At 39.8% G+C, this 22,693-nt stretch overlaps 1 protein-coding gene across 1 annotated transcript; it reads left to right on the forward strand.

Moving 5' to 3' along the window:
• The first annotated feature begins 19,136 nt into the window (after window positions 1-19,136).
• Window positions 19,137-21,373, forward strand: LOC126603865 (uncharacterized). Its single transcript, XM_050270905.1, has 4 exons — window positions 19,137-19,416; window positions 19,826-20,086; window positions 20,676-20,835; window positions 20,936-21,373. The coding sequence occupies exons 1-4, from the start codon at window positions 19,207-19,209 to the stop codon at window positions 21,112-21,114; spliced, it is 810 nt and encodes a 269-aa protein (XP_050126862.1). The 5' UTR covers window positions 19,137-19,206; the 3' UTR covers window positions 21,115-21,373.
• The last annotated feature ends 1,320 nt before the right edge of the window (window positions 21,374-22,693 follow it).

The following is a 22,693-nucleotide window of genomic DNA, read 5'->3' on the forward strand; positions in this document are numbered from 1 at the left end:
ACAACTGTTCTCCTACTTTAGTTGTCGAATTATTGACCTATTTTTTGTGATTGTAATACAGACAATAGTACTGTGCATGACACGTAAGTCACTTTCATGTGACGGTTTGTCCTATAATTTATCTAGAAAATTTACCTTATAAGGGAATATAGGTCCGCATGATAAGTTATGCAAATACAAAGAATTTTCTCCACCTTCATGTATATATAACTTCCAGTACACACCAATACAAAACTCTTACATACAATGTTGTATAAGAGATATATTCAAATAGCGGGTACTATAGATAGTGTGATTTAGTCTTGAGTATTAGGTTGGAGATGGACTTTCGAAGCGTCTTGAACACTTGCATTATTGGACGAATTCATGAAAATTAATTAATTGAGCCGATATTAGTGTAGTTAGTTAATCACATACTCCACGAAAAACAAATCATGTGTTCTGAACTTGGCATCTTGTTATAATATATGCTGAAAGGGAGTGAAAGGGTGCAGATGGAGGGAGTAAGCTTGTCGCTTTCCAGTGGTTGTGGCTGTGGAATGATCACCTACTATCTGACCATTAGAATTTAGGAACAAAGAAACAGAAACAAGAAAGAAACAACATATAAATACAAATCAAAGATGATTTTATTTCTTGTATATTAAGTTTTAGGTTGTATATATACCTACCACGTATATGTAACGAGGAACACACAATTTGGTGGCTTACACTATGTTTGGAGGACAGAAATAAACTTGGAAAATGGATAAAAGTCAGAATTTATAAATTGACATGCACCAATTCCCTTGTTTGGATTTATAACATAGAAATTTAGAATTTCCGCGTGGAAAAAAAAAAACTTGGAATTTGGGGCCTCCAATTTCCAAGTTTAAATTCCATGTAAATAGGTGTTATTTCCCAATTTCTATGATTGAGAGTTTAAAACTAACAAATTCCGTTTTCAATTCCATTGTTCTTTTAAGTTAACCAAACAACAAAATTCACAAATTCTAGAAAATAAAATCCCTTCATTTCAATTTCTGTCATTTTAAAATTGCTTAGTAATCTTAAATTTCTTCATCCGAACATAGTGTTAAGGTTTCGTGCTGCAGCAATCACATTGTAGGCTTCATGAACGAACAACCATACGTGTTTTCTATGAGAAAAAAAATTCTATCACTACTATAAAACCATTTATTAGTGTTGCTATGATAACCACCAAGAAACGTATATTACTGTAGGATTTTAAGCAAAATTCGATAGAAAATAGATGCAGTGGCGGATATAATAAGCGACAGAATTGCCAGCGTCAGGAAATGAATTTTCCGACAGACAATACTCTAAAACCGACAGAAATTGTGTTGGATATAACCAACAGAGAATATATTAATAATGAATAAATAAGAGCATTTCTGTCGGCTAAAACCAACAGAAAATACTAAATCCGACAGAAGTCCTATCGATTTTAACCGACAGAGAATTTATTAATAAAATAAATAAAAACATTCTTGTCGGTTAAAACCTACAGAAAATATATTAATAATAAATTAAAAAAAATATATAAACAACCACTTTCTCCATATTCACTCTGTTTGTACCATACTTGACCAATCCCGAAATTACTGAGCACTGGTCAACGTTATACCGTCAAGGACCCAGAAGAGTTTCCCTACAACCAGGATGCCAATCACAGCGCGACACGTGTCGACATCAGAAGCCAATCATAGCGCGACACGTGTCAACATTAGAAGCCAATCACAACACGACACGTGTCAATGTCAGAATGAAACTAGAAACTCTCTTCTATAAATAGAGATCATTCTCTCACAATATTTCCTAATGTCATTTGTACTAAATCATTCATTAGTGCTCACTAAAGGAGAGCTTGAACTTATGTACTTGTGTAAACCCTTCACAATTAATGAGAACTCATCCACTCCGTGGACGTAGTCAATCTGGGTGAACCACGTACATCTTGTGTTTGCTTCCCTGTTCCTATCAATTTACTTACTTATCCACACTAGTGACCGGAGCAATTTAGCGAAGGTCACAAACTTAACACTTTCTGTTGTACCAAAGTCCTCGCTGATTTTGTGCATCAACATTTGGCGCCATTTGTGGGAACGACACTTATTCCTAGTCTCTTCATCTTTGTCAAGCTGGTTTCCACCATTCGTACACTCTCTTTTGACTAGGCATCCCTCTCTAACATGGGGAGCGAAGGAAGCCACAGCACACAGAATGACACCCCTCTTGCACTTAGTGCGAAGCAACGAAAGAAGAAAGGAAAAAAGGTTGCTCTTCAAGCTAAAGTTGATGAGCTAGAAGCTCAGAACAACAAGATAGCAATGAAGAATGAAGTCCTCTATGAGCAGTATGAGAAACTATTTGAGACGTTCCACGAAACTAGGCGTACTCAAACATGTGAGCTCGTTGCCCCTGTGGATATTAACCATCATCTGGGTGCCCCCCAACACGGAGGGTCACCTTCCTTCGATATGGGTATCCCTGATGAGGAGCGAGCTAATCATCAAAACATTGATCAACGTGAGACTTCTCTCAACCTAGATGCTTCGACCCGAAGCAGGAGAAGTGGAGGAAGACACCTCATTGCAGAAGGGTTGGAAGGATCGAAAGTTGTTTATCGTGACTGCCGAGACTTTCTAAAGCAACGTCGAGAGAATCCCCTCCACATATGCTTGAAGATCAATGACCCAAGGGTTTCTAAAAGACTCGGTCCCCTTCCACGACCCAGGCCAGCTGCCAATTTAGGGAAGGAACGACAGGTCCCAGAGGAACATGAAGGTACATGGGACTCTGAGGTATTCCGATAGACTAGCCCTAAAAGTCAGTACGGCGAGTCCAAGGAAAAATCACACGCCCTTGCTCAAACTTTCCTGCTTCCAAGATGCGATGGAAACTTACGAAAGAAAATCCTAGTGGTACATGACTCCACTCAGGACCCTCTTGTCTTACGGCTCCTTGAGGAAGTAAACAAGTTGAAGGCTGAACGTCAAGCTGAGATACCTGACTGGAACCAACTCAGGCATGGCCCTCTCACAAGGAGGATCCTCGACACCCCCTTCAAGCAAAGACAAAACAAAAGCTTGGTTTACTACTCTATATTGAAAGGGAAGACCCAATTGAACACCTTAACCTCTTTGAGTCCACCATGGCATATCAGATGCATACCGACGAAGAGCGATGTCTTCTCTTCCCTTCCACCCTCTCTGACGGAGCTCTAAACTGGTATTGCCGTCTTCCACCTGAGACAGTAGACTCATTTGAGGAACTGAGGAAATTGTTTGTCTCTTAACACATCTTCCAGACCGATCGCTTGCATTTTACAGATGACTTGTACACTATTCGCCAGAAGCCAGACGAGTCACTACGAAAGTATGCCGGTCGTTTCAGCCATGAGTATTCTCGTTGCGCTGAGGCAGATGACAAGACCGCCCTCAAAGCCTTCACGACAGGCCTACGTGATTGTTTTTTCAAGTACATGATCAATGCCAACACTTGGAAGACTTACTCTGAGGTGATGGCACAGACTTACAAACATGCATCCGCCGAGGCAAGGACATATCAAGGGAAACCCCCCCACATCCACCCCTTATCAGCAAGTAGGGAGTAGAAGCCAGATCCAACCAAATGAGAATACCTCGACCTTCCAAACGGTAGCGGTGCCTCCCCCTGCCTTACTTAATACTTTGCCAAATCAACAGACATATCAATCTCAGGGTAAAAGGAAAGATTTTCATCCTCACCAGTCTCATTTTAGTAAAGGAGTAAGGGACACTACCGCGATAACCAAGGGTATCGCCATGATAATCCTCGACCTCAGGCAGTCAACACAGTAGGTCAAGCACGTGTCAGGACAGCCCTTACCCCAAGGTATGAGGCATTCACACCTTTGAACGCCATATGCGTGGCCATTTACCCCAACATATCACACCTGATACCGAAGCCAAAGCCAAGGCACCTGGATTACAAGCCCACGAAGAACACGGGCACGTTTTGCTGTTACCACGAGCATAACGGCCATGATGGCGAGAAGTGTATCACCCTTCGTGATCATATTGAAGCTTTGGCACGTGAAGGAAAAATTGATCAATTCCTCCTTCACTCTCCAAGGGGTAACTATAACCAACGACATGTGAATGTGATATATTCCATAAGTGGTGGCATAACCATATCTAAATCTTCCAACAAGGCCATGAAAAATAGTGAACGAGCTTTAAGGTCTAGCCACCAAGTGTTTCACATGGAAGACATCAGGGGAGGTAAGCATCAAAAGCCTAACTGGGATCCAATATGTTTCTACCCTGAGGAAGAAAGAGGTATCATCTACCCTCACAACGACCCACTGATCGTGGAAGCTCACATAGCCAACTTTGAAGTACGACGAATCCTGTTAGACACGGGGGCTTTGGTCAATATCATGTTTGCTGAAGCTTTCAGGGCACTTAATGAAGCTGAACACTTGCTCGATCGCTCGATTTCTCCTCAGATAAACTTCTCTGGTGATATCGTGCAACCTTTGGGGAGCATACACTTACCTTTCACCATTGGTACATACCCTTACACAGCTACCATTACCACTAACTTCTTGGTGGTTGATTACCCAACGACATACAATGTCATCTTCGGACGCACATGCATCAATGATCTCAAGGCCATGGTATCCACACATATGTTGTTGATGAAATTTCCAACCCCCTATGGCAATGGTTACATCAGAGGAGATCAACTTAGTGCACGATCATGTTACAACACTTCGGTCAAGCAACAACACCTACTTGTGCTCAAGGAAACCCATTCTATACATGACCAAGTCATAAAGACCAGCCCAGACGAAGCCCACTTGGATCTTCACGGTGGCAACAGTCAACCCGACGATCCTCGAGATGACTCTTTCATCCAGCAAGCACAACCTGCTGAAGAGTTGGAGAAGATCTCTATCTCAAAAGATTATCCGGATCGCATGGTGAAGATTGGCACCACTTTGTCACCACCCATTCGGTTGACATTGATCTCTTTTTTGTAAGATAACACTGAGGTCTTCGCCTGGTCATACGAGGATATGCCAGACATCTCTCCCGATATCATCAGTCATCGCTTAAGTATTGACCCCAAGACCAAGCCAGTGAGACAGAAGCAAAGATCTTATGATGCTGAACAGTACGAGGCAATGAAGGCAGACGTTGAAAAACTCAAAGGCATAGGCTTCGTCCGCGAAGTCAATTATCCAACGTGGATATCAAATGTTGTCTTTGTTAAGAAGAATCCGACCAAGGAAAGTCTCCTGTTCCAAAAGGTCTTGTTGAGAATGTGTGTCGATTACACCGACCTAAACAAAGGATGCCTGAAGGATAGTTTTCCTCTTCTTCTCATAGACAGACTTATAGACTCTACGGCAGGGTATGAACTTCTAAGCTTTATGGATGCTTACTCAGGATACAACCAAATCCTCATGAACCCTCCGGACCAAGAACACACAACCTTCAGTACTGACAGAGGACTAAATTGCTATAAAGTCATGCCTTTCGGCCTAAAGAATGTAGGATCGACTTATCAGAGACTGGTCAATTCAATATTCGCCGAACGGATTGGGAAGAGCATGGAAGTTTACGTTGATGATATGCTAGTCAAGAGCAAACATGCTGACTAACACATCACTAACCTATCTGAAACTTTCACCATTCTGAAGAGGTATCAAATGAGGTTGAACCTCTACAAATGTGCATTCGACGTAGGCTCTGACAAATTCTTAGGTTTCATGATAAGCTAACAAGGCATTGAGGCTAATCCCGAGAAGATCAAAGCAATCATCGACATGAAGGAACCGGTAACTTCAAAAGACATCAAGAGCCTTACTGGCAAGGTGACAGCCTTAACTAGGTTCATCTCTAAGGCCACAGACAGATGTGCTCCTTTCTTCAAAGCATTTAAGGGAAGTAAGAAGTACATTACATGGACTGATGAATGTGCTGAGGCATTCAAGAACCTCAAAGACTACATGAGTAAAGCCCCTCTGCTCTTCAAACCTGAGGTTGGTGACACTCTCATTATCTATCTGTCGGTATCGACTTCAGTACTAAGTTCCGTTCTCATTCGAAATGATGGTAATGTCGAACGGCCTGTTTACTACGTTAGCAAGGCCTTACAAGATGCAGAGACACGATACTCCAACATTGAGAAATTGGCTCTAGCATTGGTCATGTCTGCTCGAAAACTTCGCCTTACTTCCAAGCACACTCCATCATCGTTCTTACCAATCATCCTATTCGATAGATACTCCAAAGTCCTGACACTTCCGGGCGAATGATCAAATGGGCGATAGCATTGGGTGAGTTTGACATCTTTTACCAACCGAAGCCAGCCGAGAAGGGCAAAACAGTGGCAGACTTCATCGCCGACTTCATATATCCTGTTGACATTGTTTGTACGCCTAAAGAAGTGGTTTCATTACCCTCAGAAGCTCAAAAAATAGAACCAACAGCCCCATCATGGAGTCTATATGTTGATGGCTTGTCCAACCAACAGGGTTGTGGAGCAGGACTAATCCTTACGACCCCTGACAAAATGGTGATGGAATATGCTATTCATTTCAAATTCAAGGAGTCGAACAATGAGGCCGAATATGAAGCCCTCCTAGCAGGTTTACGTTTGGCCAAACACCTTGGGGTTAAATGAATTGATATCTTCAGTGACTCCCAATTGGTGGTTAATCAGGTCACCAACAACTTTGATGCTAAAGATAGCTCTATGGCAGCACATCTGGCACAAACACAATTGTTGCTCCAGCACTTCCACTACCAGATCACCCGAAGTCCTCGAGCGGCAAACAGTCATACAGATGCTTTGGCTCGCCTCGCCTCAGCGGTGGAAGACAAGATTGGGAGAAAAATTCAAGTCGAATTGTTGGCAGCACCAAGCACCATGGCTGCGGAAGTGTGCAACTTACAACAGGATGATAATTGGATTACCCCGATTTATAGATTCTTTACTCATGGCACCCTTCCAAATGACAAAGTCCAAGCTAAGCAGATTCGATACAAGGCTACCCGTTACTTGATCATTAATGACCAACTCTACAAACGAGGTTTTAACCTATCATACCTAAGATGCTTTACGCCCGCAGAGGCGGAAACTGTCCTTCAGGAAATACATGAAGGAGTCTGCAGAGATCATGTTGGATCTCGATCATTGGCACACAAGGCTTTTCGCTAAAGATATTACTGGCCAACACTCCACCAAGATGCCATCAGAATATCCCGCTTATGTGATAAGTGTCAACGCTATGCAACTATTCCTCACTCCCCTCCTGAGCCGCTCACTCCCATGATTAGCCATTGGCCCTTCGCCCAATGGGGACTTGATTTGATCGGCCCAATGCCTGCAGGGAAGGGCAATGTCTGCTATGCAATCGTTGCAGTTGACTACTTCACAAAATGGGCCGAAGTAGAACCCTTGGCAACCATTACGGAGGCAAAAATAGAAGACTTCGTATGGAAGAACATCCTTTGCAGATTCAGCATTCCCAATGTGATAGTCACTGACAACGGGCGACAGTTCGACGACAATAAGTTCAGGATGTTCTGCTCTAAGTTCAACATCAACTTATGTTTTGCCTCCCCAGCTCATCCCCAGTCTAATGGACAAGTTGAAGCCATCAACAAAATAATCAAGCGAACTTCGAAAACCAGCTTGGACAAGGCTAAAGGTTGTTGGCCAGAATTTGTACCCCAAGTTCTTTGGTCATACTGCATTTCGTATCGGACATCAATAGGAGAAACCGCATTCTCACTTGTCTTTGGTACAGAGGCAGTTGTCCCAGTTGAGCTTAAGCAAGTAACGTTCCGAGTCCAGAACTACGTGCAAAGTGAAAATGACAAACAACTTACCCTCAACTTAGATCTAGTCGAGGAACACAGAAACCAAGCTCACTTGAGGAATGTCACCTATAAGCAACGCATCTCCAACTACTATGACTTAAGGGTCAAGCTTTGTTCTTTCAAAGTGAGGGACTGGGTATTGAAGAAAAGATTACTCTACGACAGAGTCCCGAGTGAAGGAACACTTAGTCCAAACTGGGATGGACCGTTTGAAGTTGTTGGCATCAGTTGCCCTGGCTCCTACAAGCTTAGAAGCTCTGATTGCAAGACCTTTAGCCATCCATGGAACGCTGATCACTTGAAGTACTATTACAAGTAAACTCACATTGTACAAGTGTTAAGCTTCAGTCGTTCGGCATCCTATGTAACGAAGACTATTTGGCATGAATTCAATAAAGAGGTTATTTAGACAACTCGATCTTAATCCTCTTACATTCCTAGCAATGAAACACTCGGGTTCAAAGCTTCAACATGAATGCTTCCAACATGAAACAAAGTCTAAGTATATGTCAACAAGACTATACAAATAAACGAACAGCTTTACAGTATATTCGTTCAATCATACATTCCAACACATTCATACATAAGCCAACTGTGCTTTGAAAGGGTTCAACATATTTTGTGTCATTCGACACTTGTTACAATGTGCCTAGACACCTTGCCCTTATTCTCACCAACCAGGTGATGAAATGTGAAGAATGAACTTATCTTCATGCCACCAACCAGGTGATGAAATGTACAACCCGTACTCTCCTTCATGCCACCAACCAGGTGATGAAATGTACAACTCGTACTCTAATATCATTTGGCAACTTGCCACTCATGCCACCAACCAGGTGAAAAAGGAACTCATCTTCATGCGACCAACCAGGTGATGAAATGTACAACCCGTACTCTCCTTCATGCCACCAACCAGGTGATGAAATGTACAACTCGTACTCTAATATCATTTGGAAACTTGCCATTCATGCCATTAACCAGGTGATGAAATGTACAACCTATACTCTAATATCATTTGGCAACTTGCCACTCATGCCACCAACCAGGTGAAGAAGGAACTCATCTTCATGCCACCAACCAGGTGATGAAATGTACAACCCGTACTCTAATATCATTTGGCAACTTGCCATTCATGCCACCAACCAGGGGAATAAGGAACTTACCTTCGTACCACCAACCAAGTGATGAAAGCAACTCACCATTCATTCTACCTACCAGAAGACGAGTGGTACAACTTGTACATGTGAACTCCTAGCATTCACAAATAATCAAAAACCCTCAAGCTTGACAACTCAACTAGAGGAGCACTTATGCCCAATAAGAGTTATAGTCACCAACAAAGTCTTATTGCAAGCCAACAACAACTTCAGTGCATGGCATACGAAGATCAAGCTATTCAGCCCTCTTGCATCTGCTTCAAACATTTCCCCTCTATAACAATGTAAACACTACAAGTCGTAGAAAGCTTCACACATTCTTAATCAAGACATTGTGAAGCAAAACCAATTTATGGTGCCAACAAGAGCTTCATCAAAGGAGTTTAACCACAATTCTCAAAAGCTTCACACACTCTTGATCAAGACAGTGTGAAGCAAAACCAATTTATGGTACCAACAAGAGCTTCATCAATGGAGGGCAACCACAATTCTCAAAAGCTTCACACACTCTTGATCAATACAGTGTGAAGCAAAACCAATTTATGGTGCTAAGAAGAGTTTCATCAAAGGAGTTCAAACACAATTCTCAAAAGCTTCACACACTCTTTATCAAGACAGTGTGAAGCAAAACCAATTTATGGTGCCAACAAGAGCTTCATCAATGGAGGGCAACCACAATTCTCAAAAGCTTCACACACTCTTGATCAAGACAGTGTGAAGCAAAACAATTTATGGTGCCAACAAGAGCTTCATCAAAGGAGTTCAACCACAATTTTTAAAAGCTTTGCACACTTTTGATCAAGACAGTGTGAAGCAAAACCAATTTATGGTGCTAATAAGAGCTTCATCAATAGAGGGCAACCACAATTCTCAAAAGCTTCACACACTCTTGATCAAGACAGTATGAAGCAAAACCAATTTATGGTGCCAACAATAAGAGCTTCATCAATGGAGGGCAACCATAATTCTCAAAAGTTTCACACACTCTTGATTAAGACAGTGTGAAGCAAAACCAATTTATGGTGCCAACAAAAGCTTTATCAAAGGAGTTCAACCACAATTCTTAAAAGCTTCACACACTTTTGATCAAGACAGTGTGAATCAAAACCAATTTATGGTGCCAACAAGAGCTTTATCAATGGAGGGCAACCACAATTCTCAAAAGCTTCACACACTCTTGATCAAGACAGTGTAAAGCAAAACCAATTTATGGTGCCAACAAAAGCTTCATCAAAGAAGTTTAACCACAATTCTCAAAAGCTTCACACACTCTTGATCAAGACAATGTGAAGCAAAACCAATTTATTGTGCCAACAAAAGCTTCATCAATGGAGGGCAACTACAATTCTCAAACCTTCGAAGCAAATTCAATTTATATGGTTCATCCAAACCTTCGACTACTACAAGGTGTGGCTTGCATCACAATCTCTTGCTCAACAGTGTGGAAGAAAAATTTGTATATGTTGTCTCTCCCACATTTTCAAAAGTTTCACCCACAAAAGCTTCAACACAAAAGCTTGACCCACAAAAACTTGACCCACAAAAGCTTGACCTACAAAAGCTTGACCTACAAAAGCTTCACCCACAAAAGCTTCACCTGAAAAAGCTTCACCCGCAAAAGCTTGACCCACAAAAGCTTGACCTACAAAAACTTCACCCACAAAAGCTTCACCTACAAAAGTTTCACCCACAAAAGCTTGACCCACAAAAGCTTCACCTACAAAAGCTTGACCCATAAAAGCTTCATCTACAAAAGCTTCACCCACAAAAGATTCACCCACAAAAGCTTCACCCGCAAAAGCTTCACCTATAAAGCTTCAACACAAAAGCTTCACCTACAAAAGTTTCACACTATCTTGATCAAGATAGTGTGAAGCAAAATCAATTCATGGTGCCCAACAAAGCTTCACCTACAAAGCTTCAACACCAAAGCTTCACCTACAAAGCTTTTAATATATATATATATATATTATGTTTTTTTGGAAATTCGAAAATTAAAAAATTCGGAAATTTGAAAATTCAAAAATTTGGAAATTAAAAAATTCGAAAATTTGAAAAAAAAAAATTAAAAAAAAAATTTCGAAAAAAAAAAAATTGCCTAGGCCTCATCTTCTTTGGGCATAACAACTTTCATAACAAATATATATGAAGAAGGAGTTTTGGGCTACCACTTAGAAGGGAAATGCCTCATTCGTCAACTCCCTCGACCGGAGACTTTGGGGACTCCTACCATATGCTGCTGCACCTTGATACTCGGAAGTCTCACGACCACTCAGTGACTTGGATTTTTCAAGTCTCCAAACGAGAAGTTTTTCTCACTCGGGAAATTAAGGGAGCACTACCTCAACCTACATGCTTCACTCACAAAGCTTCAACATATAAGTTTCAACAAAAGGAAAAATTCAAAGAACTTAGTGAAGAAGGCCTTGGTGTATTTAACACAATATGTTGAAATGAAACAAAGCCTGTTTATTGATATCTCCGATAAGTTACAAATATGTACATATACATGAATCAAAATAAACAAACAAAAGGGAGTCTTCACAAGGGTTGCTCAGGAGAAGTTTCAGCAGTCGGCAGAGCCCCAAAAAGAGGTGGCACCAGAGGGTGATTATTCGGAGCCTCAGTACTAGGCAGAACCCCAGAAGGAGGAGGCACCGAAGGTTGATCATTTGGAGCTTCATTACGCGGTACAGCCCCAGAAGACGAAGGTAATAAATGCCTTTGGAACAAACCCATAAACCTCTGATGATCAAGTAAAATCTGACCATCAAATTTCTACAGCTGTTCGAGCTTCCTCTTCATGTTTGTAGCATAGTCATGTGCGAGCCTGTGCAACTGTTTATTCTCATGCTTGAGCCCTCTGATATCTTGTTTGAGACTTATCACTTCAGCTGCCAAAGATTCTACTTGGCGGGTTCGAGAAAATAGGTGTTGAGCCATATTAGACACATAACATGCACACTGAACACTGAGAGCCAGAGAATCCTTAACAGCTAACTCATCAGACCGTTTCGAAAGTAGTCTGTTATCTTTGGGAGTTTAAAAGTTCCTGGCCACCACCGCAGCGGTCATATCATTCTTCATCACAGAGTCCCCAACGGTAAAAGGACCAGTAGGGGATAAGAACAATGGACGCCATATGTTGTCTTGAGAAGGCATGACTGCCTTTTCACCAAAGTTCAAGTCAAAACGACGGTCGGATGGGCCAGACATTCTCAGAAATGATGAAGGAGAAATGAAGTGCAATAAATCTCTGAAGTAAGGGGAAAATTCCTACAAGCAATAACTCTCTGAATGTACTCCTTACACACAATTGGTGCCCTGATAAAAGAAAGGGCAACAAAGCCGTTGGTCTAAAAATCGAAGAGGCACCACTTTCCACACGCAACATCAGCTCTTCGGGTACCACAGATAACTTTGCCAAAGATCATCGACAAAGTTTAGACACATAAATTTTAAAGGTCCAGCTACCCTACTATTACCCACAAGGGTAAAAGAACAGCACCACTGCTTGATAACTAGAAAGTCCCAATGTGTGTCAACCTTCGTGCTCCGTGGCAAGGCAGACTGACAAAAATGTCCAACCTTTATTCACATTCGAGAAAACACTTCCAACAAGATTGCTTGCTCAAAAATTGAAGAGGAACCACTCTCCGAATCTCGAGAGCCAGACTCCCAACAGGATTACTTTCTCAAAAATCGAAGAGACACTGCTCTCCGAATCTCAAGAGTCAGACTCCCAATAGGATTGCTTTCTTAAAAATTGAAAAGGCACCGTTCTCTGAATCTCGAGAGCCAGATTCCCGACAGGATTTCTTGTTCGAAAACTGAAGAGGCACCGTTCTCCGAACTTCGAGAGCCAGATTTCCTTGGATAAAGCTTGTTTGCAATCTTCAGACGCAATATCAGCTTTCCAGATACCACAGACCACTTTTTCAAAGCGCTCTGACAAAGTTAAAACATGTGAAGCTTGCAGCTCCCACTACATTGCTATGGCCAAGAAGGGTAAATGAATAACATTATTACTTACTAAAAAATCGAAGAGGCACTGCCCTCCGAATCTCAAGAGCCAGACTCCCAACAGGATTGCTTTCTCAAAAATCGAAGAGGCACCGCTCTCCGAATCTCAAGAGTCAAATCCCCGACATGATTGCTTGTTCTAAAACCGAAGAGGCATCACTCTCCGAACTGCGAGAGCTAGATTTCCTTGGATAAAGCTTGTCTGCAATCTTCACACGCAACATCAGCATTCCAGATACCACATACCACTTTTTCAAAGTGTTCTGACAAAGTTAAAACACGTGAAACTTGCAGCTCCCACTACATTGTCACGACCAAGAAGGGTAAAGGAATAGCATTACTACTTGTTGTTAGGGAGACTCCTATATATGTCAACCTCCATCCTCCACGGACAGGCAGACCTGCAAAAATGCTCAACCCTTCTTCATATTTGAGAGGGCACTCCCAACGAAGCCTCTCGAAATACTCAACTTTCTTCCCCCCCCCCAATAATACCTATGCAAACCAGTCACACCAGAGCAAGAGTATCTCATATCATCAGGGTCAAAAGCAAGAGTATCCCATATCATGTTTTTTCCCTATCTTTTCCTTTGCCATTGTTCTTACTTGCAAGACAAGGAGAAAAAGAGCAATCAATCAGCACTTAGAATCAAGCTTCCAGTCAAGAATTTACTGCCTGGAACCCATTGCCTGATTACTTACCTGGCATTGCTCTCGAGTACTCATCTTCAACATCTTATGCTTCCAGAAAAGATACCACATCTGCTTGAGGAACAGATAGGGCAAGTGAGAAGGATACAAGGAAGCATGTGGAGACAAGCGTAACAGAACACATGCCGATTCATCTATTACTTCGTCAACAGCAAAAGTATCCCATATCATCAAGGTTGAACGCACTCTTGATTTGATGGACTTGTTTTGACTCTCAAATTCTTGAGTCAGCCTTATACTCTGGAGGAAACCAGAAAACCCTCCAGCCCAGTTCAAGAATAAGCTTGAGGAAAGTTACTTCTTCAAAAGCAAAAATGTCTCATATCATCTCTGCTCCATTTGCTTCTCCTTATCCTTGTTGCTGTTTACGACACAAGGAGCAGGAGAACAATCAACCGGAAGCCGAAGTCGAACCTCCGATCCAGGTTGCTTGCTTGGAAATCTGATTGCTTACCTTGTCTATTACCTATTTCGGCAAATCTCCTAACTCGGCGACTTGGGGGACTCCTACTATAAGGTTTTGTATCACACTTGACCAAGCCCGAAACTACAAGTAAGCTTCAAGTGAAATTCATACATTACCTTGTGCATTTTCATTGGTTAAAGATACCACCCCTGGATGGAGGAAAAGTACTTCTAAAGAAGATGCCACATCTATGTTTGAGACAGATAAGGCAAGTGAAAATGATGCCACACTTCGGTACTTAGAAGTTTTGTGATTACTCAATGGCTTGGATCTTGCAAGTCCCCAACCGAGGAGCTTCCCTCACTCGGGAACTTAGAGGAGCATTGTTTGTACCATACTTGACCAATCCTGAAACTACTGAGCACCAGTCAACGTTACACCGTCAGGGACCCAGAAGAGTTTCCCTACAACTAGGAGGCCAATCACAGCGCGACACGTGTCGACATCAGAAGCCAATCATAGCGCGACATGTGTCAACATCAGAAGCCAATCACAACACGACATGTGTCAATGTTAGAATGAAACTAGAAACTCTCTTCTATAAATAGAGATCATTCTCTCACAATATTTCCTAATGTCATTTGTACTAAATCATTCACTAGTACTCACTAAACGAGAGCTTGAACCTATGTACTTGTGTAAACCCTTCACAATTAATGAGAACTCCTCTACTCCGTGGACGTAGCCAATCTAGGTGAACCACGTACACCTTGTGTTTGCTTCCCTGTCCCTATCCATTTACTTACTTATCTACACTAGTGACCGGATCAATCTAGCGAAGGTCACAAACTTAACACTTTCTGTTGTACCAAAGTCCTCGCTGATTTTGTGCATCAACACACTGCACTTTCTGCATTTTCCATATCCCCTGCATTCACTACATTTTCCATATTTGTATTCTCAATGCTACCTGATGCGACATGGCTAGCACAGGTGTAAAGAAGCTGGATCAGGCATAAACCTTTCTCCTCATATTTTAGCCCCCTGAGCCATGGTGAGTATGGAGATCCTATCCCATGAGATAGCTAGGGAAAGAACTGCAGTGCTGATGAAATAATAGATCGTGTATCATTATCATCACTATCTTCAAAAGCATGGAGAGTACCTAAGAAACTAAATCTTGAGTCGAAAGCTGATCCAGTAGAGCTTTCTCCTACATTGCTGACAGTATGATTTGAATCAACTCCAGGTGAATAATTAATATTTTCCTTGTCTTCCCCATTACTGGGTGGTTCACTAGCGACGTAAGTAGCACCATTCTCTCGAGGGTGTTTGGGATTTTTAGGTTGTCAGAGGGAGAGATAGCATAAGAAAGGAGTCAAAGTGATAAAAAAAAAAAGAAAAAAAAAAGACTTAGTATAGAAATTGTGTGAGAGAGGGGATGGGGAAAGAGCACACCATTGTGATAATTCCATATGGTGGCACTAACAAAGAAGACGGAACTTGATCCTTGTTGAATGAAGCATCTTTTACTTCAGCAGACGGTGGAGAATAAGATTTATGCTCACCATTCCCTATTTTAACCTCTTCCGTAATTTCACCGGATACATTGTCAAGCTCTTCGGGGCACCTTGGTTTGGAACCAGGCCTTCGTCTGCCAAATATAGGATCATTTTTTCAATTAACAATGAAAACAATGAGGGGATGAAGAAGATCAGATTGCTAGAACTATTTCAAAACAGCAAGAATTAGACCAGGAAGAAAGCAGCTGAGGAAATAAACTAATTAGAATTTGATTTCAGTGTTTTATTCCCTAGGTTTGCTTTCCAAATAATGAATCACTTAGATTCGACCAGAAATTTTCAACCTGAAATTTCAAACTATCATACCTATAATACAAAGTATCATACCTTTAATTTCACACAGACCTGACTTTGGTATATCAGACATTCACATGCTTGTTTGGTTGCCGAGAAAATAAAATCAGACAAAAAGAGGATAAATCGAGGTAGCGCAAGAGCTTCAGCCTCCCAATTGAATTTGGCGGTGTGACAACTGTGCTTGAACTCATGTTGGGTTAAAAGTGTTGAACCCATCAGAAGGAGGGGAGGGGAGAAAATGGGGAAGAAAGGAGGAAAGAGGAAGTGAGAAGGAAATGAGGAGAGAAGAGAAGAGAAGGAAATGCGGAGAGGAGAAAATGGGGAAGGAAGGGGAAATGAAGAAGGCACCGGCACAAGGAAGAGATGGAGTGGTATTATGTTGAAAATTTTTCATTACTGCTGGTTAAAACCCATATAAACATTTTTTTAAAATATAAACCGACAGAAAAAAAATGGCTGAAAAATTCCCCCAAAATTCCCTCCCAAAATTTTAAATCCCCCCCCCCCCCCCCGAAATTTTTTGTTACAATTTTAAAAAATAAAATAATAATAATTTGGTTTAATAAATAAATAAATAATATGTATTTAAATAGAATAAGTTTTTAAAAAATAAATAAATATTAATTTTTTTGTCGAAAATAAATAATTGTTTGGTTTAATAGATAATAACCCATGTAAAATATGCAGTAAAGAAACAAAAAGATAATTGTACAATCAAAATGTCATCATACAAACTAAATATTGTCTAATCAATACTTAAAAAACATAAATAAAAATTTAGCACAAATTACTTTTCACACTTCAAAATTTAAGCAAATTTAATGGAGATATGCATTATACAAAACTAGTTTCAATGATCTAACCGTCAAACTTGTTTGTAGATACTACAAGATGGCATACGTAAAAAATCGCAAAAAGAACAACATTCAGAGATTAGGTAACATAACAAAATTTTTCGACCGTTATAAACGAAAAATCACAATTTAACGGTTATTTTAGCTCTGGTTTTGATGATTTTTTTACTACACTCCTCGACCCTATAAGAATGCAATGAAGGAATTCGATCTTCAATATAAAATATTTACACTAGTGGATACCACAAAATTTTATTTTATACTTGATGGGAAAGTATAACATTAACTCTAATTGTTGGTTTAATCTACTGTTTTGATGCGATACGCATTCTACGAAACGTTTTTCAACGATCAAACCGTCAAACATGTTTGTACACGCTCCAAGATCGCATACGTAAAAAATCGCAAAAAACAAACATTCAAAAATTAGTTAACGGAATAAAAGTTTTCGATGGTTATAAACGAAAAATCACTATTTAACGGTTATTTTAGCTCCGATTTTGATGATTTTTTGTAGCTACACTCCTTGATCCTATAAGAATGCAATGAATGAATTCGATCTTTAATTTAAAATATTTACACTAGTGGATAAATCTTATTTTATACTTAATGAAAGTATGACATAAACTCTTAGGTGTATGTTAAATCTATCAATTTGATAGGATATGCATTCTACGAAACTAGTTTCAACGATCAAACCGTCAAATATGTTTGTACATACTCCGAGATAGCATGTGTAAAAAATCGCAAAAAAAAAAAAACATTCAAAGATTATTCTGGAGGCCGTCCAAAATTTTGCTTTGTTCGTATCGGTTATATCCGACAGGGCCATGTGTGAAAAAAAATATATTTAAAACATGTGTTTATTTATTTATTTATAATCAATATAACATTTTTAAATAATAAAATCAGAACATGATAGAGTACACCAGATGTTCATGTGTGTTTATGTGCCAGACAATGTGCTTTGTGACGCATTGAAAAAAATTGTTTGAATTTCTTTGTATCTTGTTGCTTGCCAGTGAGGGAGCGTAATCCTTATTACAAAAATGATAGAGCTTCAGATTGTAGTATGTTGTTATTATTCTCTCAGAAAATTTATGGCTCGTGGGAATTGGGTTCATTAGACTTTAGGGTCAGGAGTGAAAAAAAAAATATTTAAAATATGTGTTTATTTATTTGTTTTTAATCAATATAAAATTTTAAAATAATAAAATTTTCATTTCTGTTGGTTATAACTGCCAGAATACTAAAATAATAATCACCAAAAAGTAAAATAATAAAATAGTTAATTTCTATCGGTTATAACGGTCACCATTAACTTAAAAACCGCCAAAATCAGTAAAAAATATTTAAAAAAAAGATTAAAAAATACTGTCGGTTATAACCACAAGATTTTTTTGATATCTGCCAGGAATTTATGTCGGATATAACCGACAAGATTTTTCTAATATCCGCTACTAATTAAATGATGTGTCGGATATAATTTATCCTACATGATTTTTCTAATATCCGCCACCATCATCCGTCACCTAAAGCTAATATTGTAGTAGTGTATTTCTAACATTCTCAGTTAGTATAATCTTGGATTTTCATTTTGTTTTTCTTTCTGGTGAAGAATTTTTGTTCGTCATTGCAGACCTAGAGTTGGAAAGTAAGAAGGGTTGGTCCTGCATTTTCAAGCCTCACACTGCTCGGTCCCTAGGCTTTTCAACCCATCAAGGTGGCCCAATATAGCCTTGTTCAATTTCATTGGGTTCTTGATTCTGTCCCTCTCACATATTTTGCGACCTATGAATATATAAGTATGATTTTATGAAAAAACAGTTGTCGATGTTATCAAATTGAAATATAATTACAATACTGTTACTGTTCCAAACCTCAAGTTACTCACAACAAACATATGTTGTAATGCTAGTCGAACTTGAAACTTTTTCTAACAGTTAAGACCAAATGCTGCTAGACCAACTAGTCATAGCTCAAAATTTGTAACCAAGAAGATGAAGATGAGAGTCGATTATAACCATACAAGTAAAAAGTAAACAAAATAGGAACTTGGGAGTTAATAATGCCAAGAACACATCCCAGTTAAATTTTTCTTCCGTAGGCCGTGGATCGATCATACTCGTTCCTTCTGTAAAAGTGAAAGAGGGCCCCATTCTACACAATCAGCAAAGCACAGCAAACCAAATGGACACAATCCCCATCTTGCAATCTCACTTCCTTATCTTCCCACCCCACAAGACACTTTAGAACCCTGGTGTCCTCACTCTGCCCAGTAATCAGAGAAGAAGCATGGCAGCCACACTCAGCCTCCTCAGACTCCCAACGCTTCCCCAAAAGCCCACTCATTGTCTCTCAAAAATCCAACGAAGTTCATCAATCCCAACAAAACCCAGCAATGGCAAGGACTCAACTAAAGTCCTCATAACCACCATCGACCGCCTTAAGCCAACTTCTCTCCCTCTCACAGCTCTCACATTGCCATTTTTGCTGGACACCAAGGCAAGTACAATTTAGCAATTAATTTCATTAATCTCACTCTCTATTTTCTGCAGCATTCATATCAAGAATCATTACTTTACCAATGTTTGATCATATATAAGGTATAGATTTTGGGTTTTTCTTTTCCACTGTTTCACATGTAAGTGGATGATAACATTGTATTTAAAAGAAAAACGCTTCAAACCTAATACTAGATAACTTTAGATGTACACCAAAATATTTCCAACTAAGAATCAATTAGAGCATGTCACGTGGATAGATGAAAGAGCTTTTTGCCATAGTGAACTCTTGCCGCTTTTGTATAACATAGTGAACTCTTGCCGTGCTTTTGTATAAAACTTATAGTTGTTGGAATGATTTTTTCCAATTTACTATTCTTTTTTCTTCTGATTTTATGTGTGTGGATTAGGATGCACTTGCTGCAGGTGGGGAGTTTGGGATATTAGAGGGAAGGACATTTGCTCTGATACACCCAATTGTGATGGGAGGGCTGTTTGTGTACACATTGTGGGCAGGTTACTTGGGTTGGCAGTGGAGGAGAGTGAGGACAATCCAGGAAGAAATTAATGAGCTCAAGAAGCAGGTGAAGCCTACCCCTGTCACACCTGAGGGGACTCCAGTGGAAGCTCCCCCATCCCCTTTTGCACTCAAAATTCAGCAGCTTACTGAGGTTGTCTTCTAACCCAAAATATGTGCTGAATGCAATGTATGCTTCCTTTAAGTATTCCATGAATGAAATTGGCCTCCTTCTTGTGGATTGGAAAAGATACACTATTGTTATACTTGTTTAGGTCAGGCATAAGTTCTTTGTGTAGGACGTCTTATCTTTTTTATAATTGGGACACTTTGAGAAAATCTCACTTCCGCTCATTTTTCTTGAACTTTGCTCCCATTTAGTGTCATAGTTTGATAATTTAGTGTACAAAATGCACCCATAGGGCTTCAATTTTAGATTTGAAAGTATCAAATTAGGGCGGTTTAACCTAAATCTAAGCAATGAACCAGCTAGAGACAAGAACATATAGGATAAGCTCTAAGTGATTGTTTTACCCTAAAAGAATCAACCAGTCAACAAATGAGATCAAAGTTGAAGAAAACTGAGTATAATACTTAATATATAATTTTAAATTAACTTCAACTATTATGTGTGTGGCATTCATTTTTGTGTAAAGCCTCTCCCAGACCCTGCGTAAAGCGGGAGCCTTGTGCACTGGGTACGACCTTTTAAAGTTTCTGATGTATCAGTGTTTCCTTATCAGGAAAGGAAGGAGTTGGTGAAAGGATCTTACCGGGATAAACATTACAATGCAGGATCAATATTGTTAGCTTTCGGGGTTTTTGAGTCAGTTGGTGGAGGACTTAACACATGGTTGAGGACAGGAAAGCTATTTCCAGGTCCCCATTTGTTTGCCGGGGCAGGTAAAGTTTGGATTTCAGTTTGAAATTAAAACAAAATAACATAAAATAGATGCTAGTGAAGCCTTAATTGAATTGAGTTGATTTTTCTTATTCTGAGCAGCTATCACGGTGCTATGGGCAGCAGCGGCAGCTCTTACGCCTGCAATGCAAAAGGGAAGTGAGACAGCCAGAAACCTGCACATTGCGCTGAATGTGATAAACGTTCTTCTTTTCGTGTGGCAAATACCTACTGGATGGGAGATAGTTCTGAAGGTGTTCGAGTTCACTAAATGGCCTTGAATTGCAGACATTCCAAAGGGTGAGGATATTAGTTTAGCTACCATCTGCAATTTCAAACCTATGTTCTTTCCCTTTTTTCCTCTGCTAATTTTGATAGCCTTGTACCCAAAATTATCTTCATTAAGCGCTAAGAATTACTTTTAAGCATCGGATGCTTTGTCCATTCCAGTTAAATATTTGTATATGTTAAAGAGAATTTAATTCTATGCTGTACAGTGCCAGAAAATACATACTAAGATATATTTCCTTTGCCTAGTAACGATTTATGTTGGAGAGCATTGGCTGACTACCGTAACAACATTATTCTTCTTTTCGATTTATTTATGTTCAACCCTCATTTGAAATCATCAACGATCAAATGAACGTGCAGTGTGTTTCCTTTAATATCTGCAGCATTGGGAATGGCTTAAAGACTTAAAGTTGGTCTTTGTCATGCAATTGTTTACGTTCTTGTTTCTTCCTAGTATCCAAAGAAATTCCGGAACCAATGTAATTTTCTGCATTGATGTTCATAGTTCACTTCATTTCCACCGGACACGCTTCTTGTTCTGAATCTGCTATCAATCGAGTCCAAACTGATTCCGTAGTAGCACATTGGTAATCAGTTTTACTCTTATTGCTTGATATATAGATTTCAATTATGAGCATATTTACATCTTTTTTTCTACCTTCAATAACTAGGCTATGAATGTTTATGAACGAGAGTTTATAATCTTGCAATGTAAGAGCAACAAATAGCTAGAGATATGGAAAGGGGTGTGATATCCACACACCCCTTTTTACTTCTCACACACCCTTCTAATTTTCGGCCATCGAATCGGATGAAATGAAAAAGATCTAACGGATAGAAATTAACAAGGGTGTGTGAGAAGTAAAAAGGGGTGTGTGGATAGCACACCCCTATTGAAATATGACATCTGAACTTCGGCGTTTCTTCAAGTAGGTTTACCGGATACATAAATGAGTAGGCTAAAGGTATTGGGGTATAACGTACAAGGTATTCCTAGCATGCACATGAAGTTTGTGCTTTCCCTCAGATCCAAGGCAAGGATATGATGTCATATTTCGAATTTCCAAAACAATGCAGTATCTGAGAAGTTCCTAACGAATATTGGCTTAAAATACTCTTATTAATTGATCAAACTTTAGCCACAGTATCAGTTCGAATTTGTAGGTCTTATATTCCATTTCTATGAAGGGCAGGGTGCATTGCATTGTGACTGTCTCATATGAAGAGCATGGTGCATTGCATTGTGACTGTCTCACTAAGTGTTTTCCTCATCTAATTAGACAATGGAGCTTGATAGAATTGTCTTCCAAAGTACCAGTTAAAAGAAAAAGGAAGGAAAAGGCAGATATTCTTAGGGCCACATCTCAACCTTTATTTGTTGCTCCCTACTTTTTCGATATTGGGAATCGAGTAATACTAGGGAGACTAAATTTAAAGACTGAAATTACAAACTAAATAATGTGTCACAAATAAAAATGAGTATGTCTATCAACGCTTAAGTAATAAACCAATCATTAACATCCATGTCCTTTAGTTTCCAAAATTTAGTTTCCCTAGCATTACTCTCGA

This window comes from Malus sylvestris, chromosome 1, assembly GCF_916048215.2.
Source record: "Malus sylvestris chromosome 1, drMalSylv7.2, whole genome shotgun sequence".
NCBI lineage: Eukaryota > Viridiplantae > Streptophyta > Magnoliopsida > Rosales > Rosaceae > Malus > Malus sylvestris.